Here is a 25,391-nt window from a genome sequence, read left to right as displayed (position 1 = left end):
ATGATCAGATCTTATTTCTTTCCATTCAACGTTTAAGGTTAATTAAGGCTTTTATATTGTCACATTTCTATTAATTTCACTCTAGATTGTTTTAAAAAGGAATTCTCTAGTTTCCACAGAATAATTCCACTTCATAATGATAGTACACCATCTGTAGTTTACACTCAGTTAATATCAAGCAATTCTGATGTATCATTTCTAAATAAAAGCCTTTTATATTGTCACATTTCTATTAATTTCAATCTAGATTGTTATAAAAAGGAATTCTCTAGTTTCCACAGAATAATTCAACTTCATAATGATAGTACACCATCTGTAGTTTACACTGTTACTATCAAGCAATTCTGATGTGTCATTTCTAAATAAATGCCTTTTATATTGTAAAATTTTTATTATTTTTAGTCTAGACTTATTAAAAAGAATTATCTTGTTTCCACAGAATAATTCCACTTTATAATGATAGTACACCATCTGTAGATGTCACTCAGTTAATATCAAGCAATTCTGATGTATCATTTCTAAATAAAAGCCTTTTATATTATCACATTTCTAATAATTTACTCTAGATTGTTTTAAAAAGGAATTCTCTACTTTCCACAGAATAATTCCACTTCATAATGATAGTACATCTGTAGATGTTACTCAGTTAATATCAAGCAATTCTGATGTGTCATTTCTAAATTAAGGCCTTTTATATTGTCACATTTCTATTAATTTCAATCTAGATTGTTATAAAAAGGAATTCTCTTGTTTCCACAGAATAATTCCACTGCATAATGATAGTACACCATCTGTAGATGTCACTCAGTTAATATCAAGCAATTCTGATGTGTCATTTTTAAATAAAGACCTTTATATTGTCACATTTCCATTATTTTCATTGTCTGAATTGTCTTATAGATTTGTCCAATTGCCAATAAAAAAAAGCACTTGTATAATTCTTATGGCTTTGGCGCGAAAACTTTTTAGGAACTCCATATTAATGGAACGGGATGTCCAACAAGTGTCCATAAATTTTTGTTCATATAGTGTAAGTCGTTTATATAACTTTGCTTAATGAACTGTAATTGTACCAAGTGGTGTAACCTGACAAACCTCTTGTCTCCTGTCTGACACTTGACTTAAATCGATGAGCTAGTGCACAATAATACAGCCAAACACAATTAGATTTTTTTTAATTCTGCTTGTTAAATTTTAACATGGCTGAGGCCACTGATCTTATCCAAATGTTCACTTACAAAAGTTGGGATGTTTTCTAATGTGCAATAAATTCTCCTGAACTATAACTGGCAAAAGTAAAAAGAAAAGAATGTCTTCACTGATCAACTTGATTGTATTTTGTAAATATAAACATTTAGAATTTGATGCCTGCAACACACTTATTAAATACTACAGAGGCATGTTTACCACAGTGCTACATCACCATTATATATATATATATATATATATATGACTCAAGTTACAAGGTTTTGCGTCCTGCATCACAGCTGATTCTCTGAGAGAAACTACGGTAGACACTTACCTACTCTAAGGGTTACTTTAGATCAAACAGAAGTCTGACCAGGATTTCCAACCAATCACACAAGCCCGACTCCAATAGGGAGGAGCAGGTGAGTGAGGGTGGTAACTTTAAAGCTCCTTCTAGTCACATTACATTTGGAAACTAACGGAGCGGATGTTAACAAATCTGCTGCATGTATTTACCCTCATGTAGTTTCCGGTAATCTGAAATAGCTGTGGACATGGCAGGGATTATTTATGTAAACATGCTCAAGGTTTACGCTGTTTTCCTCTTGGTTTACTGCTCAGTTCTTCACTGTCAGGGTTTCAGTGTCATCGAGAGCATCGTGAATAAATCTGTAACTTTACCGTGTCAGTGCTCTGAAAACACGTCCGAGGTTCAGTGGTGGATTTTTCTCCCTGTAACTGCCGTCATTATCAAGTATCAGAACGGTAAATGGCAAACTAAAAATGGTTTTCAAAACCGGTTCACAATGCTGGGAGACACCAGTGGAGGAAACTTCTCCATGACCATCAGCACAACAGTCTACAACAATGCCGGATCCTACAGATGCACCTGTGATAATAAAGCTAGTGAAGTCAAATTAAACGTTTACGGTAAGTGCTCTTACATTGGTTAAAATAAATAAATAACAGTTTTCTTACACAAATGTGATCTGTCCATCAGTCCCTTTGGTCATCAACGCTCGGGTAGGTGAAAATGTCTCTCTGCCCTGCTATGGTGACACTCGACGGGATGCCAAGGACGTTAAATGGAAGAAAAATGGACAGACTGTTCACCAGTACACTCATCAAGACAAACCTGAGACCCCTGAGAAAGCACCAGAAGGCAGATTCATGCTGTCAAAGGAAGGCTTTCTGGATGGTGATCTTTCTTTATACATCACTTCTGTTGACCAGTCTGATGCAGGCTTGTATCTGTGCTTCATCCATGATGAATCCAGGAATGGAGAACCATCTGCTGTTCTTCTGCATGTGCATGGTGAGTACAACCTGCTTGTAAGCACCCTATAACAACTCGTTTTAAACCATTTAAACTTTACTGATAAATTATTGTTTTTTGTGAATCAACATTAGTTACGTGTTTCATCCTTATTTAAACACTTATTTATATAATCTGTGTTTTTTTTTTAACAAGAGGACCAACAATCAGCAACCCCTGACTACTGCTGGTATGGAGTTGCAGTGCTGGCTTTAGTTCTAGGATTGGCAGCAGTGGGACTGATTTCATGTCTTATTGCAAGATTTAAAAGATCTCAACCAGTGACGTCCAGGTCCCGTTGTCCTGTTCAAGAGGAAACTCAAATGATTAAGCCTTCTTCAACTCAGCCAATCCTAAATGGTTAATCATTTTTACACATTTTTAATGAAGTTTTATACAATGCCACAAACCACCTGTCTACACCTTTTACCTGTCTACAACTATGCAAGTGAAATCTCACTCTTAAAATGTGCCCAGCATTTTTAACCATGTTTCAGTTATTAGTAGCTTTAGAAATTATAAACCAAATTCAGCCAAAGCATGTTCTCATAATATTGAGTGTTTTGCACTGTAATATAAGCATTAGCTATAGGTCTGCATTATACTAACAATTTAAATCTACACAGCACACAAAATACATGCTTCACTGTTAAGTTTTTTTATTTATTTATAATTTTATTGTGAGTTATGAAAACTGTATGTATGAATTGTATGTTTTGGGATATTTGTAGGATCATGCATTGTAAAGGTGTTATAGCACCAATAAATTCAGTCTGTGGCTCGTTTTCAATACCTATACATTTTTCTAATTGTAGTGTAATATCAAATGAAAATGTACTGTGTTGCAGCCATTCTTTACTGATTAGTTCAGCACAAAACACATGAGAAGTTTGTTTTAAATTTTACTTTAATACATTAAATTTAACCAAACAGCATCAAAACATTAGAAAAAGATAGTAGTGACAACTCTAGTTTACACAAATTTGCTCGGATTTCTATTTCATTGCATTTTTCTGGCTTTCAGTAAAAAAAAGTCCACACAATTATGCAAATTAATCAAAAGCACAAACTACTGACTAATTCTCAACCTCTTCTGGGGGGGGGGGGGGGGGGGCTCATCTAGCCTAGCTACATGAAGCCTAATTAAAGGAATCACAGTTAACACAAAAGGGTTACTATAGTACTCCCGAGATAAGAACCTGAAACTAAAGTATCAATCCCATCACCCTAGTATGTAACCGATTCCAGTCCCAACGTTGGTATTGATACTATCGATATTTGGATCGATCTGCCCAACTCCATATGCACTTCATTGTGTGCAGATCACCACGTGGTTGTATTTGGTGGAAACTGCTGAAGGAACCGCTTCCAAACCACAAGTTCTTAACCTGTACTCATCAGAAGAGCAGCATCAGGGCAACAATTTAACCATCCAGGGTCATCCTGAAAAATAAGGATTATAAATATTTAAAACTATAGAAAAGCATTTTAGAAATGCTTGGATTAAAGTCAATATGCTCAGAAGAAGAGTTTAAAAGAATAAAATACCTTGTGCATCTCCAAAAGGAAGCAGGCAGTAAGTTCACATCACACTCTAATCTGAAAAGTAATTCATCCTGGCAAAAAAAAAAAAAAAAAATCAAATGTTTAGAACAAAAAAAATAAAGCATGCATTGCCTGACGGGTACATACTGAGTGGTGTATCAGAATATTTGGCTTAAACACAGAACAGTCAACATAGTCGATCTGCTGGGGAAAAAAGTTTAGTCATCATTTACACCACTGCTGCAAAGTATTGTATTTAAAGCACTTAAACTTGTTTAAAAATACTATTGGGGGTGCTCACAACTGCTAAACAAGGCAGAGTGACCTGGTCAATAATAATATGGATAAGAATCAAATTCTCTAGCCATACCATTGTTTATAGGTCGTTGAAACAAATAAGAAATCAATGCTTACTTGAATTTAAAAGCCAGCTGCTGCGGTCAGTCACCCATTTGGTCTCATAATCTGGAGGTAAAAGCAAGAAAGGTTTAAGTATTCATTCAGCAGCTACACTTTAGTACATTTACACACAATTTAATATTAATGGCTCAGACAATTTGGCTTAAATTTCAAAAGTCAACAGTGTCGATCTGCTGGGGAAAAAAGTTTAGTCATCAGGGCCATAATGAAGTATAAATGAAGCAAATGTTACATTAAACTCACCATGAAATACACAGCAGGAGGTTCTGCTGAACACCAAAACCCAGCCATCAGGAACCACCAACTCTGCATGGGGGTGGAAATAAGAATAAATGCAGTCAAACAAAGTCATATTTTATGTTTTGTAAAGATATTAATTAATGTTTGTTCGTATTAACCACTAATTCAGACTTAAACACATTCACTGAACTAACCACGTGTCTAGAAGGCCTCACACCACGTGCTCACAAAATCAACTATTTAATACGCACGACTTAATTCTCAAAATATCTATTTTTGTACAAAACATAACTAGTTTATACAAGTCCACTAATACAGATTAGTATAGACGTTATATTTGACTATATTAGCAATAACTACAAGGTTTCCAACAAACACACGTCTAGCTTACCTCGCTGCAGCAGAAAAGAACAGACACGAGGGTGCGTTTCCAGTTTTAAAGAGCGAACCACGCATGCGCTGTTGGGAAATACGTACTGCGCGTGCGTCATTCAAAGGGGTACGTTAATAATGTTTTAAGGTTTTTAAAAAATGTATGTTTACTAATCCACAATTCAAGTATAACTCTTACATTCAGTTGGAAGTAACAGTTTTTGCAACTGTTTTTGTGACTAAATGATAGCAAGCTTTCATAAAATAGTTGTTTATAATTATTTAGTTATTATATTTTATTAATTTTTTTTATTATTATTTGTTTATTTTGTGCATGTGTATGTGTTTTAATCTCTTACCAAGAAAGAAACATGAAATCATCATTCAAATAAATCATTATACTGTCATGACATACAGTGGGGGCTGTTACGCCTGGAATGTAATAAATGGTTAACAATTAGAATGAAAAGTAAATATTTAAAAAATAAAGACACAATCAGAATTTCTTGACATCTGGCACTACTGTGAAGCAAGTAGGTACTATGTGTAACTGATTATGTACATTTTATGTCTTATACATTTGCATTTAACAACTATGATTGTTCACCTAATAAGAATATGGCCATACATACTGGTCTTGTTTATATAAACCTTTGGCTTAAAATAATAAAATAATGAACAATGATAAAAGTAAAATATATATTTGTAAAAATTTGCTGACATATATTTTCCTACTACACATAAGGTAAATGTTTGCAAGTATTAGATTTATTTAATAATAACTTTTAAATAATAATAATACAGCTACTTCTTAAGAATTTTTTTTATTTGGACAGCGGTTGCCTAGTGGGAGGGTTTGGACTATCAACTGAAATGTTGAGTTTGAATCCCAGCTGTGCTATGCAACCAGTGTTGGGCCCTTGAGCAAGGCCCTTAACCCTCTCTGCTCCAGGGGCGCCGTACAAGCTGGGATATGCGAAGAAAGAATTTTGTTGTAGTGTATATGTATATATGACGAATCAAAAAAGGCGTTCTATTCTATTCTATTCTATTCTATTCTATTCTATTCTATTCTATTCTATTCTATTCTGATTTTCTAGTCCTTAATTTGATTTGGTCACAAGGTGGCAGTATAGCCTGGATAAAGATTTTTCAACACTTACAAAACGTTTTGTTTTCCAATTTGGGTCAATGTCTAAACTGAAGTCTAAATTAAGTTGGCATTTAAAGTGTAATTGATTAATATGTTCATGATTTTTTTTTTAATGATAATCAGTAGGATGGCACAATAATACAACAGGTTGTATGGACGCAAAACTACCGCCATATTATTAATAAATTAATATTATTATTGTTATTATTACTAGTAGGAATAGTAGTGCAAATTTATATGTTGAATACCAGCAATTGGGTATTTTATCATTTCATTCATCATATCATTTTATTTATCATATTTTTTAATATAGCCATTTGGGTAGCACTGTCGCCTCACAGCAAGAAGGTTCTGGGTTCGATTCCCAGGTGGAGCGGTCTGAATCCTTTCTGTGTGGACTTTGCATGTTCTCTCTGTGTCTGTGTCTGTGTGTGTCTGTGTGGGTTTCCTCCGGTTTCCTACCACAGTCCAAAAACATGCAGTCAGGTTACTTGTGTAACCAGTAACCACCTGTCCTGTCATGAATGTAACCAAAGTGTGTAAAACATTAGATTAAAATCCTAATAAATATTAATAAAATAATATAGCAAATTAAATGTAAAGGGACTTTATGTCATAATGTAATAATGTATGTCACTTAATCTGTTGAACCAGGTTCAGCTATGATAGGACTGACCTCATTAAAATCACACACCCATACACTCACCAGTGCACCTCCCTATGGACCAATTAGCACCTAGTAATGTGAGCATTAACACCTGTGCTCTCTGCATGCAGAGGTGTTGATGGCATGACCAGGGTGTGCCAGTACCAGTGTAAATGAGATTATGGGATTAGCCATTGTTAACCTTTAATAAAGAAAAGCTGTGGTTTTTACCCCATTCTGCCTTCTTTGTCATGTGCGGCTCCTAAAACACTAAGTGTGAACGAGTGATGATCTAACACAACCCACTAAATCAGACTTTCACTTTTAGAATACTGTATACACAAAGATGCATGGCAAATTAAAAGAACCCCAACATAAAGTGTCTTAATTAATCATAGTGGTAATAGATGAATAGGAACTTTAACCTGACTTACAGTGTATCACAAAAGTGAGTACACCCCTCACATTTCTGCAGATATTTAAGTATATCTTTTCATGGGACAACACTGACAAAATGACACTTTGACACAATGAAAAGTAGTCTGTGTGCAGCTTATATAACAGTGTAAATTTATTCTTCCCTCAAAATAACTCAATATACAGCCATTAATGTCTAAACCACCGGCAACAAAAGTGAGTACACCCCTAAGAGACTACACCCCTAAATGTCCAAATTGAGCACTGCTTGTCATTTTCCCTCCAAAATGTCATGTGATTTGTTAGTGTTACTAGGTCTCAGGTGTGCATAGGGAGCAGGTGTGTTCAATTTAGTAGTACAGCTCTCACACTCTCTCATACTGGTCACTGAAAGTTCCAACATGGCACCTCATGGCAAAGAACTCTCTGAGGATCTTAAAAGACGAATTGTTGCGCTACATGAAGATGGCCAAGGCTACAAGAAGATTGCCAACACCCTGAAACTGAGCTGCAGCACAGTGGCCAAGATCATCCAGCGTTTTAAAAGAGCAGGGTCCACTCAGAACAGACCTCGCGTTGGTCGTCCAAAGAAGCTGAGTGCACGTGCTCAGCGTCACATCCAACTGCTGTCTTTGAAAGATAGGCGCAGGAGTGCTGTCAGCATTGCTGCAGAGATTGAAAAGGTGGGGGGTCAGCCTGTCAGTGCTCAGACCATACGCCGCACACTACATCAAATTGGTCTGCATGGCTGTCACCCCAGAAGGAAGCCTCTTCTAAAGTCTCTACACAAGAAAGCCCGCAAACAGTTTGCTGAAGACATGTCAACAAAGGACATGGATTACTGGAACCATGTCCTATGGTCTGATGAGACCAAGATTAATTTGTTTGGTTCAGATGGTCTCAAGCATGTGTGGCGGCAATCAGGTGAGGAGTACAAAGATAAGTGTGTCATGCCTACAGTCAAGCATGGTGGTGGGAATGCCATGGTCTGGGGCTGCGTGAGTGCAGCAGGTGTTGGGGAGTTACATTTCATTGAGGGACACACGAACTCCAATATGTACTGTGAAATACTGAAGCAGAGCATGTTCCCTTCCCTCCGGAAACTGGGTCGCAGGGCAGTGTTCCAGCATGATAATGAGCCCAAACACACCTCTAAGACGACCACTGCTGTATTGAAGAGGCTGAGGGTAAAGGTGATGGACTGGCCAAGCATGTCTCCAGACCTAAACCCAATAGAACATCTTTGGGGCATCCTCAAGCGGAAGGTGGAGGAGCGCAAAGTCTCGAATATCCGCCAGCTCCGTGATGTCGTCATGGAGGAGTGGAAAAGCATTCCAGTGGCAACCTGTGAAGCTCTGGTAAACTCCATGCCCAGGAGAGTTGAGGCAGTTCTGGGAAATAATGGTGGCCACACAAAATATTGACACTTCAGGAACTTTCACTAAGGGGTGCACTCACTTTTGTTGCCGGTGGTTTAGACATTAATGGCTATATATTGAGTTATTTTGAGGGAAGAATAAATTTACACTGTTATATAAGCTGCACACAGACTACTTTTCATTGTGTCAAAGTGTCATTTTGTCAGTGTTGTCCCATGAAAAGATATACTTAAATATCTGCAGAAATGTGAGGGGTGTACTCACTTTTGTGATACACTGTACCTATACATAAGTGTAATTTTGGAATTCATTCTGGTTTACTAGCTACATAATTGCCATTAAGCAACAACTATACTACTGGCTTTAATCGTTACTAATGGTGACTAAACCAAGCTTCAAACAAGTGATGAATACTACTGAATTTAAAATTTTTAGGTCGATAGTGTTTTCTTTCTTTTTTATGTCTTTGTTAGGAAAATGAGTACAGTTATTTATCAAACTGATAAAATCCCAAATACTTGTTTGAGGCTCTGTAAATTTGGCTTTTTCCCAAATGTTTTAACAGTGCGACCCAGTCTGCAGTCCAAAAATTGTTAAAGACCTTGAGAATGTGTTTGTGCTAAAATGTTTTTATTTTTGATAAACTAATGTGCATGTTTTTTAATTTATTTATTTATTTAGCATATTACTTGAACAGATTGTTCAAGTTAATCACTCAAAAAACTACTAATGAGCTTTCTGTCCCATTGTTGTGTTCCAGTACTGAATGACCTATGGCCTGGCACCTGGTTAAGTTCACAGCCTTGCTAAAAACCTCTGGTGTACATCACTAATTGTGTAACATAACAAAAAGCTAATCCCTGTCATCAGCTCAGAATAAGGTAAATGAATCAGACAAGCGAGGAGGTGTGGGAAAGCACGTAATAGTGACCAACCATTCGTAAAAGACTAATTAAGAGTCACAGAGCATTAATAGGGTGAGAGCACTGCATGTATAAGCTAACTGGGGGTGCAGAGCACGGTTTACTTTTGTCTGTGCCAGGCCATCGTTTCTAGGCTACGTCTGTTTTGGCTGTGGGGCACAGGCAGGGCGCAGTCCATACAGCTCAGGAACAGCAGAGCCCTGGAGATGTCAACCGTGATCTTAGTGACCATATTAATACACAAAGGACAGTTAGGTATTTGTCTTCAATTAGAATCTAAATCAGGCCAACTAAGGACTCAAATGAACAAGGTTGTACTGTGTTCCTAGTAGCTTTTCAGCTATCTTGGGTGGTTAAGGAAGTAGATAAAGAAGTAGGAGTTGCAACATTTTCTTACTCTTAGTAGGTGGTGTTATAATTGTACAGTTCATTACAAAGCAACATACTACATTTAAGACACAGCTTTTGTAAAAGACCAAACATGTTGCCTTTAATATCAACAGATGCAATCCAGAATGGTCAAACGCACCTTTAGGAATTTCCCCATTCATGATCAGGCTAACCAGGTGTGTTGGAGCAGGGATCTTGATCTGAAATACTGCCTCAGAAACCCCCCTGTTCGGCTGAGTTTGAAGTTTTCCCCACTGCTGACACACCTGATCAGTTAATCGTCATCTCTTTTATAAAGATCAAGCGCGTTGAGCTTAGAGTTAGACACCACCAGGATAAAAGCCTAAAATTTTTGCCTTACCCAAATGAAGCCCACCAGTCCATTTTATTGTTTGATATATGCAAAAGACTTATTAAATTTTACAGATACTAGTTTAAAAATGTGTACTATTGGGAATAAACTTCAGATACCAAACTTTGGCTGGTCGACTACCTTAGACGTAACTAAACTTTGTCCAAATTACATTTTTGGCGAAAGTATTACTTTAGAACACAGCCTAATTATTGAAAGTCTAACATTGAAGCATTTGATACATTTAATCAAGGTGATCGAGATTAATCAGGATGATAATCACAGTAGCACAAAAACTGATGGATTTAAACTGATGGACAACAGGAAGAGTCAAAATAAAATGTAAATAGTCACCCTGTCTAGGGTATTCCTACCTTGTGCCCAGTGTTTCCTGGAAAAGAGGTCCTGCAAAAATAACAATTATTATGAAAAATTATTTAAATAATGAACAACAAAACTCTTACATGTAAACGAGAACTTCACAAACAGTGAAGCTGTTTTGCATCAGTACTTCTGGACAGTATTTCCAATAGCATCTCTGGGAGTGTTCAAGGTATTGCACATTTTATACCCACTGTGCAGTTAAATCATCTCCTTTCTTAGCTCCTTTCTTAATTTGTGACAGCTCTTTAGTTTTGACCATATAAGCATGAACTCTAGAATCTCTGGGTAGCATTTATATAACAAATCCCAACTGAAACATGTTGACAGTCGTTATTATTATAATCGTTTTCAATGGTTTATTCATGTTGTAACCCAACTTTAGGTCACACAGACTAACAGTAGGTTGTAAGAATAATTGTTACATGTCATAATTAACAAAATATCCTGCTACTGTAACATATTACAGGGTGGCATGGTGAATGGCACTGCCACCTCACAGCAAGAAAATCCTGGGTTTTTGTGTGGATTTTGCATGTTCTCCCTGTGTCTGTGTGGGTTTCCTCCCACGGTCCCACAGTGAGGTGAACTGGAGATCCAAATTTTCCATGACTGTTTGAAATTAACTTAAACTGATGAATCTTGTGTAACCAGTAATTATCTGTCCTGTCATAATGGCAACCAAAGTGTGTAAACAAGACGTTAAAATCCTAATAAATACTAACATACTACATCAACAAGTTTCTTTGTTTATTTCTTGTATAATTTAAACTTGATTTAAAGCTAAATCTAGCTCTGCATAAAAGCTTGATGTTATAAATGCTTATTTTCTTTAGGAGGTTGAATATTTCTGATTGCAATTGTATATGGTTGTGATTGCTGCCCCTCCCCTGCTCCCAACACTCCTCTTTGATCAGGGTTGAGGTCCACCCACAAGGTGCAGCGGGCTTCTTAAAGTCTGCGCTCAGGAAAACGCACTGAAACCAGGAACGGTTCTCACCAGTCACTCACACCAGTTCGGACCTGTGAGCTTTCAGGTTCAGCATGTTTGTGCACGGGTTGATCGCTGCATGGTGCTGCTGTTTGTGGATCTGTGCGGTTCTGGTCAGCGGTAACTACACGGTCCAGAACGACTTCAGATCGGGGTTCGTGCAGCGCGCGCTGCGCACTCAGGAGCGCCGCGAGGTGCAGCGCGAGATCCTGTCTGTGCTCGGACTGCCCCGCCGGCCCCGACCGCACTCACCCGAGAGACGCACCGCGGCCCCCATCTACATGCTGGAGCTCTACCAGGCCGACCTGACGCTCGGGGATGAGCCCGTCGCTCCCGGATACTTTCACCACCCAGGTTACTCTCAACCCGCCGGTTACTTCCATCCCGCAGATCCGGCACCGAGCCGCAGGGACCGCAGGTACCTCAACGACGCCGACATGGTCATGAGCTTCGTCAACATGGGTGAGTGGGGCACTTAGAAGTTGCCAAGTTGATTGCTTTTACTCTTTATTCTCACTATTATCACAATGCACGTCTGTTGCCACACTGTTAAATTGTTTGTCATTGTTACTTTAAAAGCGTGTCCCTAAATGATCAACATACCTGATCAGTACTTAGTATCACCAACCTGGTAGATGTCACGTCTATATATATATATATGTATATATTTTTTTGAGCAAACTGTTTGCAAAGTCCATTTTCCACATACCTGTACAATGTTTCTGGTGACACTGACCTCCACAACCTCAATGCATATTGGATCCACCCCACAAAGTTCATCAACTGTGCATCACCATATAATCTGACCAGGGATGCCCAACTTTTTGTATACAGTTGTGTAGATTATATTGATTGATGTGATTTGATTGATTTTCAATCAATGTAATCTACACAACTGTATACAAAAGCTGGGCATCCCTGGTCAGATTATATGGTGATGCACAGTTAACTTTGTGGGGTGGATACATTATGTGTTGAGGTTGTGGAGGTCAGTGGCACCAGAAACATTGTACAGGTATGTGGAAAAATTGACTTTGCAAACAGTTTGCTAAAAAAAAAATAAAAAATAAATAAATAAATATATATATATATATATACATGACATCTATCAGGTGGGTGATACTAAGTACTGATCAGGTATGTTGATAATTGTAGGGACACATTATATATACATTATATATACATTATTCTGCTAAAATGCTGAAAATGAAAATATAGTTTAATTATATAATTAACAGTTCTAAATATGACTTTTTAACTTCGAAATATAGCTTTGATTTGTCGTTTTTGTGCTTTTGTTATGTATGCTGTGTTTTATAAGACAAACATAAAAACTGTGCCAACCAACTCATTCTTTCCTTATTATTCCCATTATGTAAGAAGTGCCCGCAGTTTAAATCTGCCTGATTTAAAACAAATGCTCTTGTACAAGACGGGCCCAATAAATTCTTGTTCCCCGAGGTACAAACTATGTGTAACAGCGATCATATTTTCCCATGACACACCATACATGAATTTGAAGTGTCCTATTTGCATGAAGACACATGGATGTTATTCTACACTAGAATATGGTGAGGTTCATGAAAGTTATCTGGGCCTGGAACACACCCCAACAGGACACCACTGAATCACAATAAAATAAACAATAAAATATGTAATATTAAAACCCTGATGTAATTACCACTCTCTTTCCAGCTGTTTGTGATTAATGGACTTTATAATGCTTCAGCAGGAATTGGGCTTGGAGCTATCGAAACAATCTTGCAACCCTTTAGCTATGCATTCATATGTTAGTTATCTGGCAAAAGCATGTATTCTTTGTTGCCAGATAATAAATAGCATCTATGGGCTATATAATAGCATTATACAGACGTAGGCCATCCAATAATGCCCTACACTAGGTTAATATAGCCTAGCTGGTACTTTCACCCAGGAATGACATTAATAATTTATCTGTATAATTCCTAAACACCCCTTACACAATATAGGTAGAGAATCTGTTCAGAGTTTCAGATTTATGTCCTTTGTTGTCAACTTGTACTGAAGTAAGGAATGCTTACTGAAAGAAGTACTAAATGCTGTAAATATAAATAATTGCCAGGTTGGCTTGTCTGAACAAAAAACGATATCTTACCGAGTAAGACACAGATTGAGTCAGCTGATTTAAATCATTAAGTGTAGTACAGTATGGGTGGTATGGATTAATGTCTGCTAATTAAAGTTACTTATAGATATTTGGTTGCTTAGGACTGTAGCATACCTGTGTAAAAGCAAAGCCTAATTACTAACTACTAAAGCAAATTTTTTAGATTGATCCAAAATCATTTCATCATTATAGTCATAAAAGCAAATCAGTTTTTGTGTCAGAGAAAGAGCTTTGTTAAAATTCCCTGCAGGTCAGGATGAAAGTATCTGCATTTTAGGCTCATATTTCATTAGAATAATAAGCCCCACCAGCCACCAGAGGAGAGGGTATTGCCGGACAGCACTGTTTTCTAAAGGTATTGGATGAAACGATTTATTCATGTTTGGATTACAGTGCGGTATAATAGTTCAGTCTACAGGCTATTGCAATTGTTTAGCTGTGCTTGGTTGACCAAGTGGCTTAAATGTAGGTTTTTAATCATTTTTTTTAAGTAAAGTCATTTTACAATTTAAAATTCACAATGACGGCTGCTACTATTTCTAAGACAAACTTTGTTAGATTCCACAAGGTGGTGGAAACATTTGGTGATGTTAAAATACATAAAATGGCATATGTTATTGAAATAATTCATAAACTTTCTGTCTTGTGATGTCATTATCATGCTGGAATTAGACATTACAGGATGAGTAAACTATGGCTCTAAAGGGATAAACAAAGACAGCTGCTGTATTTATATATGCCATGACATTGCCCCACATTGTTACACTACCATCAGCCTGAACTCTATGCTGTTATGCCACCTACTGACATCTGCATCTTTCAGAAGAAATCATTCTTTTGCATTGTTTTCAGTTTCCAGGAGCATGTGCCTACTGTAGCCTTGATTCCCTGTTCTTGGCTGACAAAAGTGGAGTCTTTTGTAACCCACCTGCCTTATGGTCTGCATTGTAAGATGCCTTTTTCCCCACAGTTTAAAGAGTAATTATTTGTGTTATTGTAGCAGCCCTGTTAGCTTAAAGTCTGGCAATCTCTTGTGACCTCTCTTCTCAACAACCCATTTATATATTCATATTGCATTTATAATAGCCATGATTAAGCTCTCAGTCCTTTCATGTGACAAACTTTCCTCTGTTTTGTTACTGGAGCCAGCTTTCAATGTGTTATTCCCCTTTAAAAATATTTTTCTGTTGAGACAGGGATATAATGTAAGCTTATATGAAATCCACAGAACCAAACTCTTTAAAAATAGCTCCTCCTTTTTCAAGATCATTGTTTTCTCTTCACAGTCTGGGTGTTGATTGACGGGATAATTTCCACCTCGTGTCGAGTTGTGTGTTCAGACAGGCACAGCTGTGTAAGTCCAGGACCACACCATGTGGCTAAATTATAGTATTTCCTTCCCAAATAACCACAGCTTCCAGGGAAGAGCTGAGAAAGGTTGCTCTGCACTTTTGGTCTTGAAGTCATTACATGCAAACCATCCAAAACCATTCTGTGTTGTGTTATTAAAAATGAGACCTTAAAGAAATTAAGACAGGGAGAAATATTTATAGAGCGAGCTAGTAAGGGTTATGGTCAGCATTTGACTCCTTTCATTTAGAATACTGTACTCTTATCCAAACCCAGAATAGATTGACAGGATGGAGCATTCCTATTAAAGCAATACTATAATGCCTGAAGTTTATTTTTCCTAAAAAGACGTTCATTGAAATGTAATTTTTAATGTTATTAGGCTGCATAAAATATAAACCCCTATTCCATTATACCTGTATCATGCTTGATTCACAGACATTTTCTTGGAACTGTAAAGCCTTGTTTTACTTGGCTCTGAGAACTAACTGTGGACTAATGCTGGAGCTCCAGCTTAGAAATGCTTTGCTTTCATTTTTCTCAGCTTGAATATTACCTGGGAACATGCCATGGACTGCTCCAGCTGTGTCTGCGAGGTCTTGTTCCTCCCACCAAAAGCCAGCTGTTCGCTGGAAACAATCTGTTCGCCTTTACCACAATGCATGGTTGCTCTTTATAGTCTTCACAAGCCAGTTTGCCTGGAAGTTGTGACTGATTAAGTTTACAATGGTGTGTGAAGGCTGAGTTTGAATTTGTAAAGTTTATTGTTTTCTTAATTTAATTTAATATTGCCCATTTTATGGGCTTACACTGAAGCATTCTACATATAGCATGAGATCAGGATAATTCCCCTTCAGTTAATTTCCCTAAGGGGATCAGTAAAGTCTTATCTTATCTTATCTTATCTTTAAGACCAGGGGATAGTAAAATAGTCCAAGCAGAGGGGTCCAATGCAATAACCCATTATTAAGATATCTTATCATATATTTTGGAAACTAGCAAAAGGGAGGTGGTTGCCATGATAAGAAAAGCCTGACCACCACACCAGACCCTAACTCTAACCTTAGGAATTCCTAACTTAATATAAATTCCTACACAGCTAGAAGAGTTTAGGCTTAACTGAAAACGTTACAACATCCAGATTCACTCCAGATTACCATAACTTGGCGGAGAGGCACACAGCACAAGCAGTCATGCTCCAGATCCATGTGTTTGTGTTAATAAGCCGACTCGTTCAGCGCAGTTCGGGACTGAAATTTGATTATTCCCAAGAATGTTCTCACAACCCTCCCAGTCCTCTCTGAAGATTTGAAGTATAAATCCTGAATGTCGTTTCAAACGTTCTTCAAAGGTTTTCTCTGACGTAAGTGCAAGCGCTGAATAAAAAATACTTGAGGAATGTTTAACCAGGCCTATCTGTAGAATATTTGCAATTATTTTATGCAATTACAATGACCAGTGTAAACCAAAATGCATTTTTAATAGGGTGATTGGGGCAGTGGTTATGTTAAAAGTATTGACACTCATTTACCAGTATGACAGTTGAGAAGTTTGGTAATATTTATATTTATTAATTTATTCAGTATAAATCTATTAAATGTATACACTGTCCATGGTAATTTAACATGCTCACATGCACTATATATAAAGCAGAACAAGCTTGGGCCAATAAACACGGCCATAAATGTTTTAAAATACCACAAAGCTGGACAAACACTCAAGAGTCTCAAGCGTCTTCCTAAAATAAGTTAAAAATACATGCCATGTGTGTGATTTCTAATAAAACACAGGAACCAGATCTGGTTACTCTCAACCATAGAGAGTGTTAAACCCCCACTTTTGTAATTGTTGAGGGATGATATCAATTAGGCATGTTTGCCCTGCGCTGTATCATGACATACGAGCCTCTAAGCTAAGAGCTAAGTGTTGAAATACATGAAGGGAGCAGTTTGCATATCTGAATGCTGATCTGTGTGGCTAATGGCCTTTAACATAAACACACCAGACCCTTACAAGCACTCGATGCCTCAACAAAACGCCGGTGCTTTTCTTTCCAGTGTCCAGTCGCGTTTAAGCAAGTGACTCACTACTTTCTGTATATAAGCAGCCTTAAGAAAGAGTTTTTCTCTTGCCTTTACTGTTTTACTCACTGCTGGCCAAACATGTTTATTATCGCATGATGACTTAAACAATCTGAGCACGTGTGATGCGGCCAGCCATTCCGCAGGCTATGATGTCATGTGGCAACACATGCAGGCAGGATGTGTGTAAAAAGCTGCAGTAATCATGCTAGTCATCATTAATGACCCCCACCCCCAATCACACACACAAACACGCGCTCCCAGTTTAGTCGCTGTTTCCCAAGTCTTACAGTACAGGATGTTGGGAAGGAACTACTGATTCGGTACATCTCAGCTGTATGTTTTAGTACCTGCTTAAAATGGCCTGTATTGGCTACCATTATTACCATCATTGCTCCTTAGCGTGGTTCGGCTCAGAAAGTGGAATTGGCAGGATTTGTGGGAAGTAAAAGATTTGTGGGAAGTAAAAATGAAAAAGGTTTCAGATTACACCCTAAAATCTCTATGGTTTCGGGTATGGAGAAGAAATTTTAAAAATCTGTATATAGATCTGCCAAAGTTGACCCGAGTGCTCAATTTGGAGCAGAACCTCCAATCTACGTATATACAGAAGCTGCTGTTTTTTAATTATGCAGTGTAAAACACTGTTTCCGTTTACCTTTTGCTCCAGAGGCTAAGGAACTTTTCCCAGGCATAACTGGATTGAATAGCCCTGCATAAACATCTTTCTCTGGAAAGGTTTAGTATCTGCCACAGACTGGAAACTCTGAGAGGATCTCCGCCAGGCTGGGGTGTGGACGCAGCCGAGGGTTCATTCTGAAATCATGGATTTTCCTCAACAATTCTCTTACTCACATGTACCCTGGGTGCTTATTCTTTTTTAATAGGGTGAATGGATAAACATGCTAATAAATGTCATACTGTTGACTAAATCTGACAAACATCACGAGGTCTGCTTATGCAGCTGTGCTTTAAATGTTCTCAGAGGGCTGATCGGTGATCAGTCAGAGCATTTCATACCCAGCCTTGCGTTTTTTTATTTTGCAGACAGCTGGATCTGATGTTGATGTAGAAGTGGATCTGAGTGGTCAGTTGTCACAGTAAACAGGAAAATGCTTGTTTGACAGGAGGAAATTCTGTCCTATGGCTAGTTTGTAACTGAGTATAAGTGGCGTTTTATTAGTCCTAATTATTAAATCGTTAAGTCAAACAGTGACAGGTACAAGAAATCGAAGGCACTTTATTTGGCTCTACAGATATTCAGCTTGTGGAAGCGCTGAGAATTTAGCCTGATTTGGGTTGAGGCACATTGTTGGAGGCCCTTTTGAGAAGTTATTTTTTTGTGCAGGATGTTGGCGTGGAGTGCAGCCAAGGTCACTGGAGGCTTAACAAGGCCATAATTCCCCACATGTGTCTGGGACTTGCTACTTATTACTCATATATAATGTGTACAACGTTTGCACATAAATCTGTTCGTGTGTGAGGAAGAATGTGTGTGTTTCCAGTCCACATGCGTGTCTGTGTGTACAGGGCAGCGCGAGTTTCCAGGCCAGGCCATTTACAGAGCTTTTTATTGTGGTCACATGTGTGTGTGATTTGGCTCTGTAGCTGGTGCCTGTGGACCCCCCCCCACCTTCTTTTCAAACCCCCCGCAACTGTTCCCTTATAACTTATGTGGGCTGCAGATCAGGCTTATGAAAGCAAACATTTCTTCTTTAGATGCAGTGATGTGGGCACGCCAATCAAGCGTTAGTTCCATTTCTGATTGCTCAGCCGTTCTGATAGAAATGCAGACTTTACGAGGGAACTTCTGCTGCGGAAGGAATGTAACATTAGCAATAGAGTCGTAAGTGCCATCTGGTTTGGCCTTGATGTTCAAGATCAAATGCTGATAGGCAGACAGAGATCTCAAATATTTACTCCTTTCATTTAACCTTTAAACATCTTTAGGATTTTTAACATTTTCCATGTGAAACTGGTTAAGGAATGTTATCTAGCATGGATTTTCCCCCTGAAAATCTAAGAATGTGCATTAATAAATCTGTGCTACCAAGGGGCTGTTTTTGTCTTACTAGAAGTTAATTCTTTTGGGGGAAAAAACAATGGCCTTTAAAACAAAGTCAGTTGTACAAATTAGCACCACATAGTCGTATAGTGATAGATTTCGTATAGATTTCTGTTTTTGCCATAGAGTTTTACTGTATTTATTTGTAACATGTAACTGCAGGAGTAGCTTGTTTGTTTACATTTTGTCACTCTTTTATACGTGAAATTTCCCTGCAATAAATGCAAGCTTAAGTTTTCCCACTTTTATTATGAAATACCCAAGTTGGGCAAATCTTACTATATTTGTTAATATGAGTAGAAATGTTATATATACAAAAAATACTATTAACAATAGATGTATTTTATATGGCACCATTAAGCGGGATATAATGGCAATTGAATTGACAGACTGTTCTATCCCTCATGTCTAGTTGATCCCAGTGAAGACCTGCATGTATTTCACCAATACCATCGATTCGACCTCTCCCGCATTCCTGATGGCGAGGCTGTAACGGCTGCAGAATTCCGGGTCTATAAGGACTTCATTCACGAACAATACGAGAATGAGACTTTCCATGTCAGTGTGTACCAGGTGCTCCGTGAGAATGCCAACAGGTAACCAAATAGCTACAGACTTAACTGTGTATGTGTGTGTGTGAGAGAGAGAGAGAGTTTCAAAGGGTTACAGATTGCGGGCCACAAAATTTGGATTTTTGATGAATAGAAATGTAATAATTATTGAGTTAAACATGCTTTAAAGTGCATAAATGGAAGTGTTTACATACTTAACGTGTGGAAGTTGTTCTAGGACATACAGTAAATTCAGAAAGTATTCAGACCCTCCACCTTTCTGTGTACATGTTGTGGATTTAATTTTAAAAGAATATAAAAGCTATTTTACACTGCATTGTCTGGACACAAATATAAGCCATAAAGTCCAAGGAACTGTTTTTGCAATCAAATTGTGGCAAAACATAGATCATAGCAAGAATATCTAACGCTTTGAGTGTTCCCACGAACTCATTGGCCTCAGTAATTTTGAAATGGAATGCTGGCCTTGGTCAGGAAGTTAAGAAAGAACCCAGCATGCACTGTACAAGATCTTCAAAAGTCCTGTGCAGAGATTGGAGAATCTGTTGGACAGCACTTAAGTTTTAAGTAAAATGCATATGACCTCCCACTATAGCAACACAAAGAAAACGAGACGAATTCAACTTAGGCACAGCAGTGAACACTACATCTGATGAACAGGCACTGCTACACCACAACACCCTGCTAACACCATACCCACAGTGAAACAGGCATCAGTGACAGGGAATGCAGCAAAATGCAGGAACATCCCCCAAAGCACTTGCAATCAAACTTGGGCGACAGTTCACCTTTCACCATGACATTGGCTCAGGAGTTGCTTTGGGGTGTGTTTCTGAACGTGGCCAAGTTTGTGGCTTAAGCCCAGACTTAAATTCCAGCTAACGTCTGTAAAAAAGATCTGAAGATGCTAACAATTAAATCCACCAGTGCAGGGCTTATGGAGACAATCCAAGAACACTTCTTGTTGTAACTGTTGCGAATGGGGCTTCTAGAAAGCAATTAATGAAGGGTATGAATACTTTTTGAATTAGAGATAGAGGATTTTTGTTTTTGTTAATACCATGATTTGTCTTTTTAAAAAGCTGTAGTCATAGCAATAACTCGCACACATTTATTGCTTTTTTAAACAATATGGAAGGCAATCTGATTATACTTTGTGATCAATATTACATTTTAACATAGCATTATTAATTTTGCATTATGTAAATCAGAGCCAAATGTTTAAATGTACCTCTTATTAATCTTATTGATGTTGTTTTTCAGGCATTTTATGTTAAATACGACTTTCTCACGTTAATATAAAGGCCTCAAAAAAGGCTTGCGAGATGAAACATGCTGCCGCCCACTCTTAGTCTGAAAGTGGGAGGGACACACACACACACACACACACACACACACACACACAAACTCTCACACAGAGGCCTGCCCGGTGGTAGGTGTCCAATACCAGGTCTCCCACCAAATTCCTGCTGCTGATTTAAAACACCAGTGTCAGCGCAGCGGTCATTACTGTCAGTTAGCAAGCTGCAGAGGCTCAAGGAGTAAAATAAATCTCTTCCATCTACCTGACATCAATACCCCTGCTTGACTTGCTCAGACTTTCTCCTCATCTTTAGTCTAAGCCTAACATTATTTTAAAGAATTTAACTTTCTCTAACTCCTATTGAACGCACGTATTCCATCCCCCTAACGTCCACGGGAGTGTGAATCACTCCTCGTACACCTTTTGTAATGCAGACACTTCACGCAGACAGACGCCGTCTGCCAGGCAGCCCCGGGGCCTGAAACCCAACCCGTAAACCACACCATTGTTCCTCAGATCAGTTCTAGTATCTGACCTGGATCAGACAGGAATTTTAATGTGTGATAAGAGAGGTTACAATTTAAGGAGGTTGAACTGGAATGTGATATAAAGGAAGCAAGTTTTTGCCTGTCTGTTCACTGTTGTGTTGCTCTGGATTATTCTGACAAAACGAAGGTAATATAGTTCATGTGTAATCATAATTCCTTACTAGGAGGCCATATCACATAGTTAAATGACACTAGAAAACTTTATATGCCACTAAATTAAAAATCATATGTTGATATATGTATATTTTTTGACCCAGCATATTTTGTAATATCAGAAGATCCACATGACAAGTACTTTTGATGTCAAGTGCATGTAAACTTTTGATGTCAATGATTTTTACTATACCTGTGTTCACTTGTTTATTCCAGAGAGTCAGATCTGTTTCTGCTGGACACGCGGGTGGTGTGGGCTGCTGAAGAGGGCTGGCTGGTGTTTGATCTCACAGCCACCAGTAACCACTGGATTCTGAATCCAGGTCAAAACCTCGGCCTGTTACTTACTGTGGAAAATGCAGACGGTGGGTGTAAACTCTTCACACATTCAGCTTCAGAGAACTTGAATATGATATTTATTAGAAACCCAAATTGTTTTTATTTATTTAGCTCACTAACAAAGATGAGCTTTTACTAACTTCTCTGAACTCTCGTGACTCACTGTTTCCCCCTACAGGTGAAAATGTGAAACCCAGTGCTGCCGGCTTGGTGGGCAGTCAAGGACCCCAGAACAAGCACCCGTTCATGGTGGCCTTTTTCAGAGCTACCGGCGTCCGACTCCGCAGCGTCCGCTCCGCTTCCGGACACAAACAGAGAAACCCAAACCGTTCCAAGACTTCAAAACACTCACCACCTTCCAGTCAAGAGGCCCTTAGGCTGGCAGAAGCAGCAGGTAGCCTTGTCTGATCTCGGGTTGGATCGTAAATCACACACGCTAGAGACACACTTGTATTACCGATCATAAATTACACACTAGAGACAAACTAGAAACAGCCATGTACGTTTGTTGAACATTTTCACATGTTGTAGCTGGTAGATTCTTGGTCTGGTTAAACTGCTGTGGTTTTTGAATGAAACTGACCTACATTTCTTCCTAACAGAAAATGTTAGCGTGGATCCAAAACAGGGCTGCAAGAAACACGAGCTGTACGTCAGCTTCAGAGAACTGGGATGGCAGGTATGTCTTTTAGACATTTCCTTCACTCCCTGTGCTATTTTTACCTGTTGCACCCTCCCGTCAGATGATCTGCTTATTTAGCAACCCAAAACAAACACACACTTCTTCACAGTGGCATTTTCTAGAAACTTTTCAACTATCAATATAAAAATATAGCCAAATAGTATTAATATTCAGTGCATATTGGCATGGGCACCTTTACTGACCTGCGACTACGCAACCCTGTACACAGAAGACATTCATCTAATCACCAGTATCTGCTATTTGAGCCTTATGTCCTCTGTCATCAATGAGTCTTGGCCCAACAACCTGAGGGTGGTTTGTGGTCTGTCGCACCTCAGACAACTGTTGGTGGGTACTCATCCCTGTGAGCACCCCTTGCTTTTTCAGGGATACCCCAACCCAGTCCTCTGGCCATAATAAATTGGCTCCTTATGATGATTAGTTCTGCTGCATTCAACTATGAGTAACTACCATAAGCGTCAAACACGGGCAGTTGTGTTTGTGTAGATGCCTGGCCAGAGCCAAACAATCTGCAATACTGTGCCTGAGCACCCTTTGATAAAATGTGTATCAAATATGTTTTAGTTAGTTGTTGTCTAAAACTGCTGATATCTTTGAGTAATTTGGTATGTTTGGCTGGCTCTGGGTCAGTCTAGAATACCTCTTAATACTCTGGTTTGCATCCAGGACTGGATTATTGCCCCAGAAGGATATGCTGCATACTACTGTGAGGGTGAATGTGCCTTCCCCCTAAACTCCTACATGAATGCTACTAACCACGCCATTGTCCAGACACTGGTAAGTCCTTCTAAAAAGTGCATTTCGTCTCACTTTAAAACACTACATTTAAATCCATAACACTAAATCCATAAAACCCTATTTTGCTTGCAGGTGCACTTTATAAACCCGGACTCTGTCCCGAAGCCGTGCTGCGCCCCCACCCAGCTGCACGGTATCTCCGTGCTGTACTTCGACGACAGCTCCAATGTCATATTGAAGAAATATCGCAACATGGTGGTCAGAGCCTGCGGCTGCCACTGACCGAGACTTAAACAGACCGAGGGAAGGGAAGAAGGAGATAAAATCAGGGCCAGTTGTGCCTCCGTGAGCCATATGTTTAGCGGGACTCGTTGGAGCAAAGCTGGAACACTGGGCCACTCCCACTCGTTTCAGAAAACACAGTCAAGTGTGTAGCAACTGTGCAACTCTAGCCAAGTGGTGTGGGAGGTGGTTTTATTGTGTGCTGTAAAAGCTGTAAAACTGAAAAGAGAAATATGAAGAGTGTTGCTATCAGGCACACTCGAGATCCAAGACGTTACATTTTCATCTAGTCACCGGAGAGTGGATGAAAAACACCAGACGCTCTTTCTTATCTTATCAGTGGCTCGATAACCCTGGACTGAGCCTAACAATGGCAGGCTTTTGTTTGCTCCTGTCACAAGGACAATAAAAAGAAATCCTTTTTATATTTGCCTTACAGGACTCCACGTTAGCTGTTTTCGTGTCTGCTGCATAGCTTTACGAGTATGATTTATACACACACAGGTGGATTTTCACTGTGTGTTTCCAGGCCTCCCATGGCTAAAACACCACTCCACACTGCATTTTTCACATGGCCCAGTGTTCACTATGTGTCAACCGTAGGCAACGGGACCATCACTTACTCCACATTCCTCTCTGATGCCGGTCCAAAGCTGCGGGTGGCGGATCGGACAACAACATTTGGTTCTCGTTTGGGTTCTCTCAACAGACCGGATGATAAAAAGCGACTAAATTGGACTGTGTGGAGAGGGAACAGGTGCAATTGATTTTTTTCCCCCTGGAATTCTGCAGCTGGTCTTGCTCATATGGATGTTATATTGTACAACAGAGCTCACGGACTCGCAGTAATAAAGTAACACGACCTGCAAGTCCAGATGTTTGAAGAAACGGAGACTTTTTAAAACCAATCCCATTCGTTAAGTTGTTTGAACTCGTAACCAAGAGGAGGTGGCTTGAAATAGTTTTACTGCACAAAGGAAACAAATGTTATTGTCGTAGGTTATAAAAGCTTCACAATGAACAGTTTTATTTTAAAAAGAGCAGTTTGATGATTGGCTAACAGAGCATGTAAATGGACCTTTGCAAAATATTAAAATGTTGTGTGTACATGTGTTTTAATTTTTATTATTTTTGTTTGTTTTTAAGGTAAAAAAATCAGTTAAATATGTTTTGTAGTAATGAGTTCGCATTCAGTGTTTGTGGTTTAGGATCTAGATTGAAGGCCGTAGATTTTTTTTTGTTAAGGGCAGTGGTAGCGTTGGTTCAAGCCCCACTACCACCACTGTTGGACCCCTGAGCAAGGCCCTTAACCATTAATCATTCTAATTGTACTTGGTCTGCTAAATGCCGTAAGTATCTACATGACACCCTGGACAGGGTGCCAGTCCATCGCAGGGCA

At 38.7% G+C, this 25,391-nt stretch overlaps 2 protein-coding genes, 1 long non-coding RNA gene and 2 other non-coding genes across 5 annotated transcripts; 2 read left to right on the top strand and 3 right to left on the bottom strand.

The window, feature by feature from the left end:
* Positions 1-1,695: 1,695 nt before the first annotated feature.
* Positions 1,696-3,294, top strand: LOC134301991 (uncharacterized). The gene is made up of 3 exons (XM_062986944.1): positions 1,696-2,118; positions 2,189-2,503; positions 2,660-3,294. The coding sequence occupies exons 1-3, from the start codon at positions 1,743-1,745 to the stop codon at positions 2,866-2,868; spliced, it is 900 nt and encodes a 299-aa protein (XP_062843014.1). The 5' UTR covers positions 1,696-1,742; the 3' UTR covers positions 2,869-3,294.
* A 98-nt stretch (positions 3,295-3,392) lies between these two features.
* On the bottom strand, positions 3,393-4,817 carry LOC134301901 (uncharacterized). The gene is made up of 4 exons (XR_010007491.1): positions 4,712-4,817; positions 4,463-4,513; positions 4,052-4,119; positions 3,393-3,946 (listed from the first exon to the last, which is right to left on the bottom strand). It is a non-coding gene; the product is annotated as an uncharacterized LOC134301901 (long non-coding RNA).
* On the bottom strand, positions 4,198-4,287 carry LOC134302163 (small nucleolar SNORD12/SNORD106). Its single transcript, XR_010007512.1, has one exon. It is a non-coding gene; the product is annotated as a small nucleolar SNORD12/SNORD106 (small nucleolar RNA).
* LOC134302158 (small nucleolar SNORD12/SNORD106) lies at positions 4,588-4,675 on the bottom strand. The gene has a single exon (XR_010007511.1). It is a non-coding gene; the product is annotated as a small nucleolar SNORD12/SNORD106 (small nucleolar RNA).
* A 6,948-nt stretch (positions 4,818-11,765) lies between the features above and the next one.
* bmp7a (bone morphogenetic protein 7a) lies at positions 11,766-23,992 on the top strand. Its single transcript, XM_062986123.1, has 7 exons — positions 11,766-12,174; positions 19,767-19,950; positions 22,147-22,295; positions 22,448-22,663; positions 22,872-22,948; positions 23,639-23,749; positions 23,843-23,992. Exons 1-7 carry the CDS (start codon positions 11,766-11,768, stop codon positions 23,990-23,992), a joined length of 1,296 nt encoding a protein of 431 aa, XP_062842193.1.
* Positions 23,993-25,391: the final 1,399 nt, after the last annotated feature.

The sequence above is a fragment of the Trichomycterus rosablanca genome, chromosome 24 (genome assembly GCF_030014385.1).
Source record: "Trichomycterus rosablanca isolate fTriRos1 chromosome 24, fTriRos1.hap1, whole genome shotgun sequence".
In the NCBI taxonomy this organism is placed as follows: Eukaryota; Metazoa; Chordata; class Actinopteri; order Siluriformes; family Trichomycteridae; genus Trichomycterus; species Trichomycterus rosablanca.
Note: the sequence above shows the minus strand (reverse complement) of the source record. Positions and strands in the feature narration are given on the sequence as shown.